Here is a 13,749-nt window from a genome sequence, read left to right as displayed (position 1 = left end):
GTACTATTCTAGATGTTGTATACTGGCTCTTAGTCCTATTACTTTTAAATTACTTCCTGCCTACCTTGTTTCTTTCCTTACTTGTGGTTTAGAACCATTGTTCTCTCCCTCAGAACCTACTTCACAGTCCTCATATTTCTCTCTTTGACTACATCAACTTTGTTATTTTGACAGCTGTCACATACTGTTCCTCTTCTACTAACACATACTGTAAATGTTTTAGTTGCCCAATAGTGTAAAATTTACCTTTCCTTCTAAAGCTCACATTTTTAAGTATTTATTGATTATCAAAATCTGAATCACTCTTAGAAAGAAGTGCATAAATATCAGTCAATGACAACTGTAGGAAGATTAAACCAAGCATCAATTTGAAGGTTCATTTGAATAGTGCAGTGCATGTGACATGCTATTCCTCTCCACTGAGGTGTTAACTAGCCCATCCAGCTAGTTATGAGGGAGCATACAATTTTATATATTTTGAACACAATCTGCCTGACTACTCACCAAAAAAGAAAAACAATTTCTGAAAATGTAAACAAAAAAGTAAACATTATAAAGTCGCTTTTCATTTATTGTTCCAATGTCAATCACAGTTAACAGTATTATATTAAAATTAACAAAATTAGATAGCTAAAAAACAAAAATTTTAGTCATCAGTGCAGAGTCAAATGTGATGCTTCCAAAAATAGGTACCAGCACACAAAGGGACTGCACCAGTTGTTAGCAAATATATCAATATGACAACTCGCCTTGGAGCTATTGGTTTTACCAAGCACAAAAATCAAATGATTTTATATTAATATTCATTAATATAATGAGTTAATTACAAAATGTTCATGTAAATAGATGTTGTTATTTACGATGAGAAAGCACAACTTGGAAGTCTGCATGCAAATTATTAATTTAAAGCACCTCCCTTTCCTGTCCACTGTTCTATGAGTTTAACTTCACAACCCAAATCACGCAGGGCAGCTTTTACATCATAGTCACATCTTTTATCATGCTTTTTGATGATGGAATTCAGATGCTCTTCAACACCCATCTCAAGAAATAAAGGAGCCAGCGATCGTTCTCTTGCCACAATGTTCCGAATTGCCCAACAACCTTTCACCTGAAACCAGAGATAATATGTGAATGAGAAATGGTACACAGTACATGCAGAAAGAATACCATGAAAAAGTGAACTGTTACTATGAAATACTGCAATTACATTCAAAGTGAGAACAATAGAAGTAACAATATGTGTCCTAAGTACAGACATGGAGATTGAAGTTTTTTTTTTTTTTTTTTTTTTTTTTTTTTTTTTTTTGTAAAAAGATGTTTTACCTCCAGAAAAATTATACAGATAATGACTGATATAAATTTCTACCCAACAATAGGTACAGCAAGCAATCTACATGACTCTTGTTTCAAGTTCAGTAAAGGTGGACATTATCATCACCATTATCACTGTCATTATAACATTGTCCAAGGGTTTGGGTAAATAGCCTGTTGTGATGGCCACTATTCCCAGGTGCTTCTCAGATTTCTCCTGATGATGTGTGCCTTGCTATTGTGGATTTCTGAATACAAGAGAGAGCCCCAACAGAAAATCACAGGTCTTACAACGAAACACCGGGATGTGTTGGGCTTGGTATCCTCCACATACAAAAACTGTAGTCACTCATCATTCCACAAGTAGATACAAACCTGCCTGCCTCAGTAAGATCATTATGTATAACACTAGTCAATGTATGGCTCTCAAGTCTCCTGCCACATCACATTTTGTGTATCCCACAATATTTTCTCAAGGAAACTGCTTGATACCATCACATGTTGGTTATTTGTTACTGCTGGCAAATAGCAAGAGTCACATATAATACTGATTTTAGCAACTGATAAGCTCTGCACCAGTAAACAAGCAGCACCTACTAAACTTAATGCAATATGTAACAAAATGGTTAAGAACAATACTGACTCAAACACTACTTCTCTCCAACAGCAACAGAAAATTGTCACATTAGTGTCTTCTTGGGTCATACCTGCAAAATTGAAAATAGGACAGCTCTTGGGCATGGTGGCTTTTCCAACTAAATATCTGACATTCAGCAGGATCTGAATAATTTCTCTTACACTGAGGACTTCTTTCCACACTAAACAAAGCACACGTCAACAACGCACAAATCACGCTTTGTCTTCAATGTTAAACCGAAAAAAATTTATCACAATCTCTTTTGCAATTCACTTATTGAGGTATACAACTGTTTCCTTAAATCAGGGAAGCATTACAAAAATAGCAATTACGTAGGATAACATAAAGCAATAATTTACACAGTAGTGCTTGAATGAATTTGTCATATTCAATCATGCAGTACACTTGTTTCATTGGTACACAGCAAATAAACTGTACATTTCAGAATATGCCGGCAACTGATGATATTGGTTGGTTTAAAAGAGGGAGGGACAGGGGGGGGAAGGGGGGGGGGGGGAACCAAACTGCGAGGTCATCGGTCCCTCGTTCTGATTAAAATAATTCCACAGGGGTGGGAGTCAAATAATCGAGGCATGTAAAACACAGCTGGAAGAAAGGAGAAAACCACAAGAATGACAGAAGGACAACAAACACTAAAATGGACAAATTCAGACAAGAAAACCACAGAGAGACACATGAAACATGTAGAAGAGATCAAAACAAGAGAGCAAATTGGCATGGCTGGCTGACCATAAGAATAAAAAGGAAAAGCCAGCCACTCTGCAACACATTAAAACCTCCACCCTAAAAGCACTAGGGTGGAGGACACAGAGGGACAAAGGACATACGTTAAAACATAAATCAAATGATAAAACCCACCCTCATGAATAAAAATGTGAAACTAAAGCCACTGTTGAGGCATTGTTGCCCAACACCAAAGGTAAGGCACTAGGAAAGTTAAAAGTCTGCCGCAAAACGGCTAAAAGTGGGCAGTCCAGCAAGAGGTGGACGACCGTCATTATTTGTGAGCCAAAGCGACACCGAGGTGGGTCCTCGTGATGGAGGAGGTAACCATGTGTTAGCCACATATGGCCAATGCGGAGCTGGCAGACGACAACTGATTCCCTGTGAGAGGACCGCATGGAAGACTTCCACACATTTGTAGTCTCCTTACTGACAAGCAGTTTGTTGTGCATACTGTTATGCCATTCCATTTCCCAAAGCCGAAAAACCCTGCGGCGTAAGACAGAATGCAGGTCTGTTTTGGAGATGCCCATCTCCAGAAGCGGTTTCCACATAGCCTGTTTGACCAGCTTGTTGGCAAGTTCATTGCCTGGGATTCCAAAGTGTCCTGGGGTCCACTCAAACACCACTGAACGCGAGGATGGCGAGGGTAGCACTGGTCGATAGCTTGTAGGCTGCTCAAGGAGTCAGTACACAGAAGAAAAGACTCACCAGGGCATGAATGGATGTGGATGTGCTCAAGAGAGATATGGCTGCCAGCTCTGCAGTGTAAACTCTGCAGCCATCTGGCAAGGAGTGCTGTTCAGTATGTTCTCCACGAGCATACACAGACCTAAATGACCATCAGCCAACGAGCCATCAGTGTAAACCACTTCATGGCCTTGGTACATGTCGAGAATCGAGAGGAAGTGATAGCGGAGAGATGCAGGGTGAATGGAGTCCTTAGGTCCATGCGAAAGGTCCAGAAGAATCTGCAGCCTAGGTGTACACCATGGAGGTGTACGTGAATGGACCTCGAGGAGAGGTGGTAACAAGAAGGACTCCAGTTCAGACAGAAGGGACTGGATGCAAACCACAATCGTAAGCCCTGATCTGGTCCGCTGATGCGGGAGATGAACCACCATGGTTGGGAAAAGGAGATGGTAATTCGGATGCACAAGAGAACTATGAACGTGAGCAACATAACTGGTGAGCAGTTGCGCATGCCTAACCTTCAATGGAGGGACTCCGGCCTCCACTAAGACACTGGTCACTAGACTCGTTCTAAAAACTCCCGTCACTAAGCGAACGCCACAGTGGTGTACTGGGTTGAGTAAAAGCAATGCTGAGGGCACTGCCGAACCGTAAACCACACTCCCATTCTCAAGGCAGGACTGAACAAGGGCTCTGTAGAGCTGCAGCAACATAGAGTGATCTGCACGCCGGTTGCTGTTGCTCAGGCAGCAGAGGGCATTGAGGTGCTGCCAGCACTTCCACTTCAGCTGACAAAGGTAAGGTAGCCAAGTCAATCAGGCACTGAAAACCAGTCCTAAGAATCGATATGTCTCCACTACAGTGAGTGGATCATCATTATGGTAAAGTTCTGGTTCTGGATGAGTGGTGAAATGCCGACAGAAATGCATGACACATGACTTCACAGCTGAAAACTGGAAGCTGTGGGCTAGAGCCCATGACTGCTCCTTGTGAATGGCTCCCTGCAGGTGCGGCTCAGTAACACCAGTACTGGAGGAGCAGTATCAAATGCAGAAGTCATCCGCATACAGAGAAGGTGAGACCGATGGCCCTACAGCTGCTGCTAGACTGTTAATAGCCACTAAAAACTGACACACACTCAATATGGAGCCCTGATAATGCCATTCTCCTGAATACAGAGGGGAAACTATGGGAGGCACTGACTTGGACACAGAAAGTACAGAGCCACACGAAGTTTTGGATAAAAATCACAAGCAGGCCCTGGAGACCCCACTCATATAATGTGGCAAGGATACGATGTCACCAGGTCGTGTCATATGCTTTACGTAAGTCAAAGTATAAGGCAACCGGATGTTGGCATCTGGAAAATGCTGTTTGCATGGCAGACTCAAGGGGCACAAGATTATCAGTGGTAGCACAACCCCAGCAGAAGCCACCCTGACATGGAGCCAGTAGGCCATGTGACTCCAGGACCCAACCCAAACGCTGGCACATCATACATTCCATCAGCTTACAAAGAATGTTGGTGAGGCTAATGGGCCAGTAGCAATCCACATCAAGTAGTGACCAGGTTTGAGCACCGGAATGATGGTGCTCTCCCGCCATTGCGATGGAAAGACACTATCGCACCAGATCCAGTTGAAGATGACGAGGAGATGTCGCTTGTAGTCAGACAAGAGATGTTTAATCATCTGACTGTGGATCCGATCTGGCCCTGGAGCTGTGTCGGGGCAATGTGCAAGGGCACTGAGGAGTTCCCACTCTGTAAATGGGGTGGTATAGGGTTCACTGTGGCGTGTAGTGAACTAGAGGACTTTCCTTTCCATCTGCCGTTTGAGGGTGCGAAAGGCTGGGGGGTAGTTCTCTGATGCAGAGGCTCGAGCATAGTGCTCAGCAAAGTGCTCAGCAAAGTGCTTGGCAATCGTGTTTGCATAGGTAAATAACACACCACTTATATTAACACCAGGGGCACCTGTTGGGGTCTGGTACCCAAAAAGACGTCTGATCTTCGTCCAGGCTTGGGAAGGTGATGTATGGCACCCAATGATTGACACATACCTCTCCCAACACTCCTGTTTCCATCATTTTATAAGCTGGCAAACACGGGCACGGAGCCGCTTAAAGGCTATTAGGTGCTCTAGGGAAGGGTTGCGCTTATGTCGCTGTAGAGCTCACCAATGCTCTTTAATTGATTCAGCGACTTCCGGTGACCACCAAGGGACTGTCTTCTGCTGGGGGCACCCTGAAGAACAAGGGATAGCGTTTGCAGCTGCAGAAATGATCATTGTAGTGACCTGCTCAATGACAACATCGAAGGCACCATGTGGGGGAGATTCAGGGGTGACAGGAGAGGTGAAGGCTTCCCGTCTGCCTTGTTTAAAGCCCATCTGGGTAGGTGTCAGTGGGCATGACACTGGGGGAGTGACAGGAAGATGGGGAAGTGGTCATTACCACACAGGTCATTACATGCTCTCCAGTGGATAGATGGGAGAAGGCCAGGACTGCAAACCGAGAGATCAATGGCCAAACATGTGCCATGTAGCACATTGAAATTGTGGGGGCACCGGTACTTAAGAGGCAGAGGTCGAGTTGTGACAGTACATTTTCGACCTCACTACCTCGGGCCTGTAAGCATGGCACCACCCCACAAGGGGTTATGCGCGTTAAAATCTCCCAAAAGTAGGAAACGTTTAGGGATTTGATCAGTCAGTGCAGCCAATACTTTCATTGGTACTGCACCATCTGGAGGAAGATATACATTGCAGACAGTTATTTCCTGTGTCGTCCTTATCCTGACAGCCACAGCTTCAAGAGGGGTTTGAAGGGGCACTGGTTCATTACATACTGAGTTCAGGACATAGACGCAAACTCTACCTGACACACTATTATAGTCGCTACAGTTCCTGTAATATCCCTTATAGCTGCAAAGGCATGGGTCCACATTGTCGGGAACCATGTTTCCTGGAGGGCAATGCAGAAAGCAGGTGTAAAACTTAACAGCTGCCATAGCTCAGCCAAGCGGTCGAAAAAACTGCCGCAATTCCACTGGAGGATTACGTGATTGTGAGACTGGGAAGGCATGAAACACTCACTGAGGCAGTTTATGCCACAGGGTCACCTGCTGCCACCAGATGAATACCTGTTCAATAGACATCCATTGTGTCTGAGGGCCCAGCAAGATCTAGGTCCTCAGCGGACGCCATAACCTCCACCTCATCCTCAAACACAAAACTTGTAGAGAGTGATGGTGTGGGTGCCACCGAAGTGCCTTGGTTCTTGGGGGTCTTTTTCTCTGTAGGTTTCTATCACTGCTCCTTAGGTTTGTCCAGCTGGGAGGGCTTCACTGATTCAGTCTCAAGGTCTGAGGAGGACTGTGAAGCCCTACGACCAGCTACCTCTGGTTGCTTCAGACACTGGCGGGTGTCAGCTTTGCCACTGGTAGGGACCTGGAAAGGGAGTGACCCAAGGGATCCCTTCCTGGCGAGAGGAGCCGAAGAATTCTCTGGCTGAGAAGTGGGGGCTGACATCCCCAATTGTTGGGGGTGTGTTGCTCCTGAAGTAGGTTGTGCAGGAGCACCAGGGAGGGAAGTGCCATCCACCATCAAGGGGGCAGGTGGAGTCTGATGGCTCTGAGAGCCAACTGTACTCGACAGAACGGAAGATGGTAGAACCATTGTCGTAGCGGTGGCGTAGGTTGACGTCATATGCATGGAATGTAGCCTCTCATATTATTTCTTAGCCTAGTGTAGGTCAGTCAGTCCAGGGTCTTGTATTCCACTATTTTTCTTTCTTTCTGGAGAATCCTGCAGACTGGAGAGCAAGGCAAAGCATGCTCTCCGCAGTTGACACAGATGGGAGGCGGGGCACAGGGAGTAGTGGGATGTGAACGATGTCCACAATCTCGACAGGTGACACTGGAAGTACAGCGGGAAGACATATGGCTCAACTTCCAGCACTTAAAGCACCGCATCAGGGGAGGGACATATGGCTTTACATCACAGCGATAGACCATCACCTTGACCTTCTCAGGTAATGTGTCACCCTCGAAGGCCAAGATGAAGGCATTGATGGCAATTTGATTATCCTTCGGACCCCGGTGGACGCGCCTGACGAAATGGACAGCTCGCCGCTCTAAATTGGCGTGCAGCTCATTGTCAGACTGCAAAAGAAGGTCCCTGTGAAATATGATACTATGGATCATATTTAAGCTCTTATGGGATGTGATGGAAACAGAAACATCCCCCATCTTCTCACAGGCAAGTAGTGCCCATAACTGGGTAGAGAATGTTGTTTTTATCAAGACTGACCCTGACCGCATTTTGGACAAGCCCTCCACCTCCCCAAACTTGTCCTCTAAATGCTCCACAAAAAAGTAAGGTTTCATTGACAAGAAAGATTCCCTATCACATGAGGTACCAGGGTCAATAACCTTCACTGCCATCCTTAGCCTGGCATTACTCCCATGGTGTGTCCAGAGGGAGAGGGGAGGGGGACGATTTGGGATTGTTTTTCTTAGCATTGAAGTTAGACCTTGATTGCTTAGAGACTCCTGTGTTTGACCACCAGCAAGAGATGACGTACTACACTTCATGGCGTGTCATCCACCCTGATGCCACCTACTCTGACCAGGGGCCCTCCCAACAAGTGCCACCCAGCCACAGCAAAGGCCACCTGGCAGGACGGCCATTGTCGGAGTCCCAATGCCCCAGGGCGACGGGCATCTACTCCTTGGCATATGTGGGGAGTTAATGGTGCGGGCATCAGCAGAGCAATCCCTGTGTGGTCAGGGGGCTACAATCAACAGGGTACATGGTGGCCCCACCACAACAGAGCGGCTACCTCATCTACATCTACATCTACCGTGCTGGATATCAGGCACAAACAAGCTAAGAAGTCCATTATCGTCGACAGTGCAGAAAATACTACTGCACAGAGGATGGAGGAAAACAGACCCAGGAAGGTGACCACGCCCAACAGCTGGAGAATGAGCTGAAGTGCAGATCCACGTTGACGAAGGATGTGAGAGGTCTCAGCACATGAGGGACACTATCCATCATGTAAGGCACCCTTCCCCAACTGGTTCGCTCTTCAGGAAAATATTGAAAAATGGAGGTCAAACCCTACAGGGGACCATCACATAAAGGCCGAAACGTGTAAGACTCCTTTTAGTCGCTTCTTATGACAGGTAGGAATACCTCGAGCCTATTCTACCCCCAGACCTGCAGGGGGGACTGATGATGTGAGGGTGAGAGAGAACAGCTGGAACAGAGCCAATATGGTCAAACAAGTTCAAAGTATCATTTACGCAGGATGGGTCATTAGGAAATTGGAAAGGCTTCAATAAAATTTAGGTTTAGCCCAGGACTACCATGCACACTGATGAGCACTGTTATGTATCTGCAGGAACAGGACTGCAAGCCTGTGCTCACATCTTGCTGCAGCCACTTGATCTCTGATATCATGGGCAGAAGGCATCGTGTTGGTGATATATATGCAAGACAACCAGTCACGGGTGTCACAAATACTTTCATGTGACAAAGCATATTTAGTGGGTGCAATGACATGTAGACTGGACAGCAGATCAGAGAAGGAACTCTTCCCCTCAAAAGTTTCAATTTAGCTCATACCAGTAGACACTCCCCCCCCCTCCCCCCATGCCCAATTCTTTTAAAGTATTGAACTCTTGAGCATAAAATGTGCTATCTCCCAAACTATGCACCATAAAATGATATAATTTTGGAGGTACTGTTGGTAAAATGTGTTGGAAATATACAGTTAGTAGTAAATAGTAATCAATTAATCCTGCCTGATGCTGCAATTTTACTGCATGAACTGCGAAAATGTAATAAATGATAAACTTTCTTTCTTTGATTTTGTTCTGGGGGATGTGAGTGAGTGAACGTTTTGTAAAGATTTGAAATTATGTGTAAAGTTTGTGGCAAGTTGTAATGTCTCTTGCAGTGGTCTCTCCGCGATATTTTCAAAAATTTTATACATTATATAACTCAGTACATATCTCAAAATATCTCTTTTTATCTTACCGATTATCAATGCAAAGTAGTTTCAAGCCCAATTATTCTTTGGAGCGTCCATTTACTCCATGGAATAGCTTCTCTGCTATCTATGTTTTCTCTTATGAAAGGAATGAAGGAATTCTTGCCAATTAGTCGTGAAAGAAGGAGGATGTATATGTATGTATTGTTGAGCTAGTCGCCATCTTGATGAGATTCTGTATGAGAAGGAATTTAATACATGAACTAAACTAAAGTAAGTGTGTTCGCGTATTATTTAACTGATTATTATTGACAGTGTCTGCTTACTACGCTGTGTTGCACGGGATCAGTGGGGAACGTCTGATTTACACTGGACGAACCTGCCGTTTTGTATGCTCAAGATATCCAGTTACTTCAAATAAATAGGCTAACATGGTCTTACCAGCAGATCTCCAGTCTTCCCCATGTGATCACCGAAAGTTAATAATTATTACAAATGTTTCCAGGAGATCAACTGACAATTTTCGACGCACCAAGACTTCAAAATTGCTTCACTGCCTTATGGAATTTAAGTTATGCTCAATTTAATCAGGATAGAACAGTATTGAACTGTGTGAATGTGATAAGCCTGCTTTGTGAATGAAAATTCCCTTAACATACGCATGTTTTTACTATCCTGAACAGTGAAGCTAAATCAGGCCGATGTGAGAGAGGTTTTTAAATTTTAGATACACACCAAAAAAAATATTAAAAAGTGACAGGACACATTTTTGAGCATTACTTAAACATTGTGTGAATTTTATGTTGCATGTGCACAAGAGAAAAGAAGATGAGGCCTGTTCCAGAAGTCACAATTTCGCCACAACCTACGAGAATGTCGTTCAGGCCAGACAATATACAATTAAATTTTTGTAGATAGAAATTTAGAATAACTATTTAAATGTCAATCGGTTTGAATCAGATTGATTAAGTGAATGTTGGGTTGAACTTTAGACAGGAAGTGTTTATTATGAGTGAGTATTATGCAACGTTTAGGTCAGTGACATTATTAACTCAGATGCGAGTGACTTTATATATTTGTTGTTCTGTGTATTAATGGTTCTTAGTAGGGCGGCTTATAAAATGGCAATGCAACAGCAGAGCGAATCACAACAGCCCTCAGCTGTTTCTGAGGTTAGTGAAACATTAGACGCTGGCTTAACTGAAGTAGTGCCTAGCGGCAGCATTAGTCAGGCCCCACAACAAAGCTTAAGTGTTTCGATGTCATCTGAGCAGGACGAAATAAACCCATTGACTGTAACCATGCAGCAGTTAACACTGTTAACCAAAAATGTAACAGACTTAACTAAAGCGCAAATAGAGACTAAAAGGGAATTGAATGAACAATTAGCAGCCAATCAAGTGAAAGTCCAGGAGCAATTAGAAGCTAATCAAGTGGAATTAAATAATAAATTAGTAGAGAGTTTTCAGAAACTTGATGATAAATTAAATAAAACTGCGGAAGAATTGAAAATTCAGAATGAAAAGACAGAATTAAAATTAGCTGCTCAAATTGAGAAAGTCACTCAGCAGTGTAATGAAAATGCGAAGTAGTTACGCCTAGAGCTAACCGAGTATGTTGCTACCAAGCTATTAAAGAGCAGGTCGAGTCAATCCCACAGATAGTTCAAGCACAAGAACAGATGCAATGTTCTATGGTGGTAATTCCAGTATTAGTTGAAGTTCAAGATGAATTAAAGCAACAAGTAAGTGAGATGTCAGCAGATATGCAGGATTTGAGACAATCACAAGACAAGATCCCGAAGGACATCCAAAATTTGGATAAATCCATAAATAACATAAAGGAGAGACAAGATGAGGTTGATCATAAGGTAAACATTCTCGCGGGAAAATTCTCGCAGTTAAGTTTGGAAAGGCAAAGCATTTCTTCAGACAATATTGAACATACGGTCAGAGCAGCTATACAATCTACGACCGACAGTTCTGAAGAAAATTTATTTAATAAAGGTTTTCGAGAAGCCAGAGAACAACTAGGCGAAGAACTTAAACAATGGAAAGAAAACATTGAGAGATCTTTAAATCTATCTCGAGAAGATTTATGTTCCACGCAAGGAAATGAACCCATAACAAGATCTATCAATGAAGCTACATTATTTAACCGATCAAGTACAGACAGGGACATTAATGCACACATTCGTTTTTGCAATCAACATCAATCACAACACTATGAGGGTAGTCATAATGACTGTAATTGTAAAAGCAATACTGAGGGGAAAATGCTGAAACACCGTCAATTCCAGATCTACAACCCAGACAAGAAAAATGTTCATCCCGTAGTGTTTATAAGAAGTTTTAGAGGAGTATTGCCAAAAAATTGGAGTGAGTGGCAAAAGGTTAGTTTCGTGACCGGTTATATTCAGGGGTCAGGAGCTATATGGGCATCTGATATGATATCAACTTGGAACACATATGAAGATTTTGAACGAGCATTTTTATCCAAATACTGGTCTGAAGAAGTACAAGAACGTTTAAGGCAGGAGGTATTATACCCGGAATCTTTTTCCTTTTCACGTGGGTCTTTAAAGAAATACTTTGAGAAATATATAAACAAATCGTGGTATTGGGACATTTAAACTGAAGAGGGCCGCTTTATGCTCCGTAAAGTCGGCCGGGGTATACAAAAGGGGCAAACCTGTTTTAAACGAAATTAATTCCGTGGCAATGTTGAGATATAATGAAGGCGAATTAATGACAGATGAATTGACGAGAGACTTAGAGGCCTGTGTAGCCGAAGATAAAAGGGTTCCTGTGTCTGAGATCATCACAGAAGTGGGAGGAATTTTAACCAATGTTGTATTGGACACAGCTTCATCTACAGACGTAGTATCCGGAACTTTGTTTCGCAGAATTAGTAAAATTAAGAAAATCCCTGTCCTACCAGTACAAAATTGCCGAGTTATAGGTGCAGTGGGAGCAAAATCACGGAACGTCAAGATACAAACGCTTATAGAGATAAAATGGGGAAATGTAGCTAAACAATGCACATTCCTTGTAGTGGAAAAGTTGTTAGTAGATTGTATTCTTGGCATTGGAACTTTGCAAGCCTGCAATTGCAAGTTGGACTTGGTAGAAGGAAAGATGCATTTTAAAATTGAAGATCAATTTGTTACACTGATCTTACTGAGAAAGGAGGCAGTGTATGAGCGATATTTCCGTGGTGCTGCTGTGCAGTTGATTTGTGCTGAAAATAATATGTACCGACTACCGATCAAGTCAGTTCAAGAAGAGGATTTCAGACAAACAGTCGAACAGAAGACTGCTGAGTCAGATTGCCTAACGGATAGTCAGAGGGAACAATTATTCAATATATTAACAGAATATGAGTCAGTTTTCGATGAAAAGCCAGAATTATAAGAGGATATGTTTGTACATTACAGATTAAGCCCCATAAGACATTTTGCCGCACACACTATCCCATTCTCTGGTGATTAAAACAACCAGTTCAGGAAGAAATACAAAAAATGTTAAACTGGAATCTTATTGAACCGTCGAACAGCCCATATTGTTCTCCATTGCTTGTTGTACCAAAGCCAGGAGGAAAAGTTCGATTGGTATTAGATGCAAGGGAATTAACAAAATTATAGTACCTGTCCGCACACATCCGGAGAACATCGATGAGTTAATACAGAAATTTCAAGATGTATCCTATTTAACCAGTACTGATTTGAGAAGTTCGTTCTGGCAAGTCCAGTTAGACAAGGACTCAAGAAAATATTCTGCTTTTATATATGGAGGGAGAAGCTATCAGTTCAAGGTCGTTCCGTTTGGTCTCAATATCAGCTCTGGAGTTTTTGTTTCTGCGTTGGACTATGCCCTAGGACCAGAACTACATAGTCGAATAACAATTTTTGTGGATGATCTATTAATTGCCTCTAAAACTTGGGAGGAACATGTACAACTTATTAAGAGGATTTTTGCTGTGTTCAAACAAACTGGTATAACTGCAAATCTAAAAAACTCCCAATTTTCTCTACAGAGAATTAAATTCTTAGGACATATGATCAATGCAAAAGGCATTCTTCCAACAGAAGTGAAGATTAGTGCGATAAAAAATTTTCCAACTCCAAGAAACAGAAGACAACTGAAAGGCTTTATAGGCTTGGCTTCATTTTTTCGTCGATTTATTAAAACTCAAGCAATGAACTCTGAAGCACTAAACTGGCTCCTGAGGAAAGATGTACCATGGCAATGGTCTAATGATTGTGAAAAGGCTTTTTGTGAAATTAAGGATCAACTGATAAATGCTTCGCTATTATACCACCCTGATATGAATGTCGGATTGTGTTTAGCCACTGATTCATCAGATGT

At 42.8% G+C, this 13,749-nt stretch overlaps 1 protein-coding gene across 1 annotated transcript in view; it reads right to left on the bottom strand.

Moving 5' to 3' along the window:
* Nucleotides 1–544: 544 nt before the first annotated feature.
* Nucleotides 545–13,749, bottom strand: part of LOC126188919 (armadillo repeat-containing protein 6 homolog) — a 113,481-nt gene continuing 100,276 nt past the window's right edge. Inside the window, exon 6 of the mRNA XM_049930632.1 lies at nucleotides 545–1,111. Coding sequence (XP_049786589.1) covers nucleotides 899–1,111 — 213 coding nt within the window. The 3' untranslated portion in view covers nucleotides 545–898. The remainder of the gene's footprint in view (nucleotides 1,112–13,749) is intronic.

The sequence above is a fragment of the Schistocerca cancellata genome, chromosome 5 (assembly GCF_023864275.1).
Source record: "Schistocerca cancellata isolate TAMUIC-IGC-003103 chromosome 5, iqSchCanc2.1, whole genome shotgun sequence".
NCBI classification, from domain to species: domain Eukaryota; kingdom Metazoa; phylum Arthropoda; class Insecta; order Orthoptera; family Acrididae; genus Schistocerca; species Schistocerca cancellata.
This window is presented reverse-complemented; position numbering and strand designations above follow the sequence as displayed.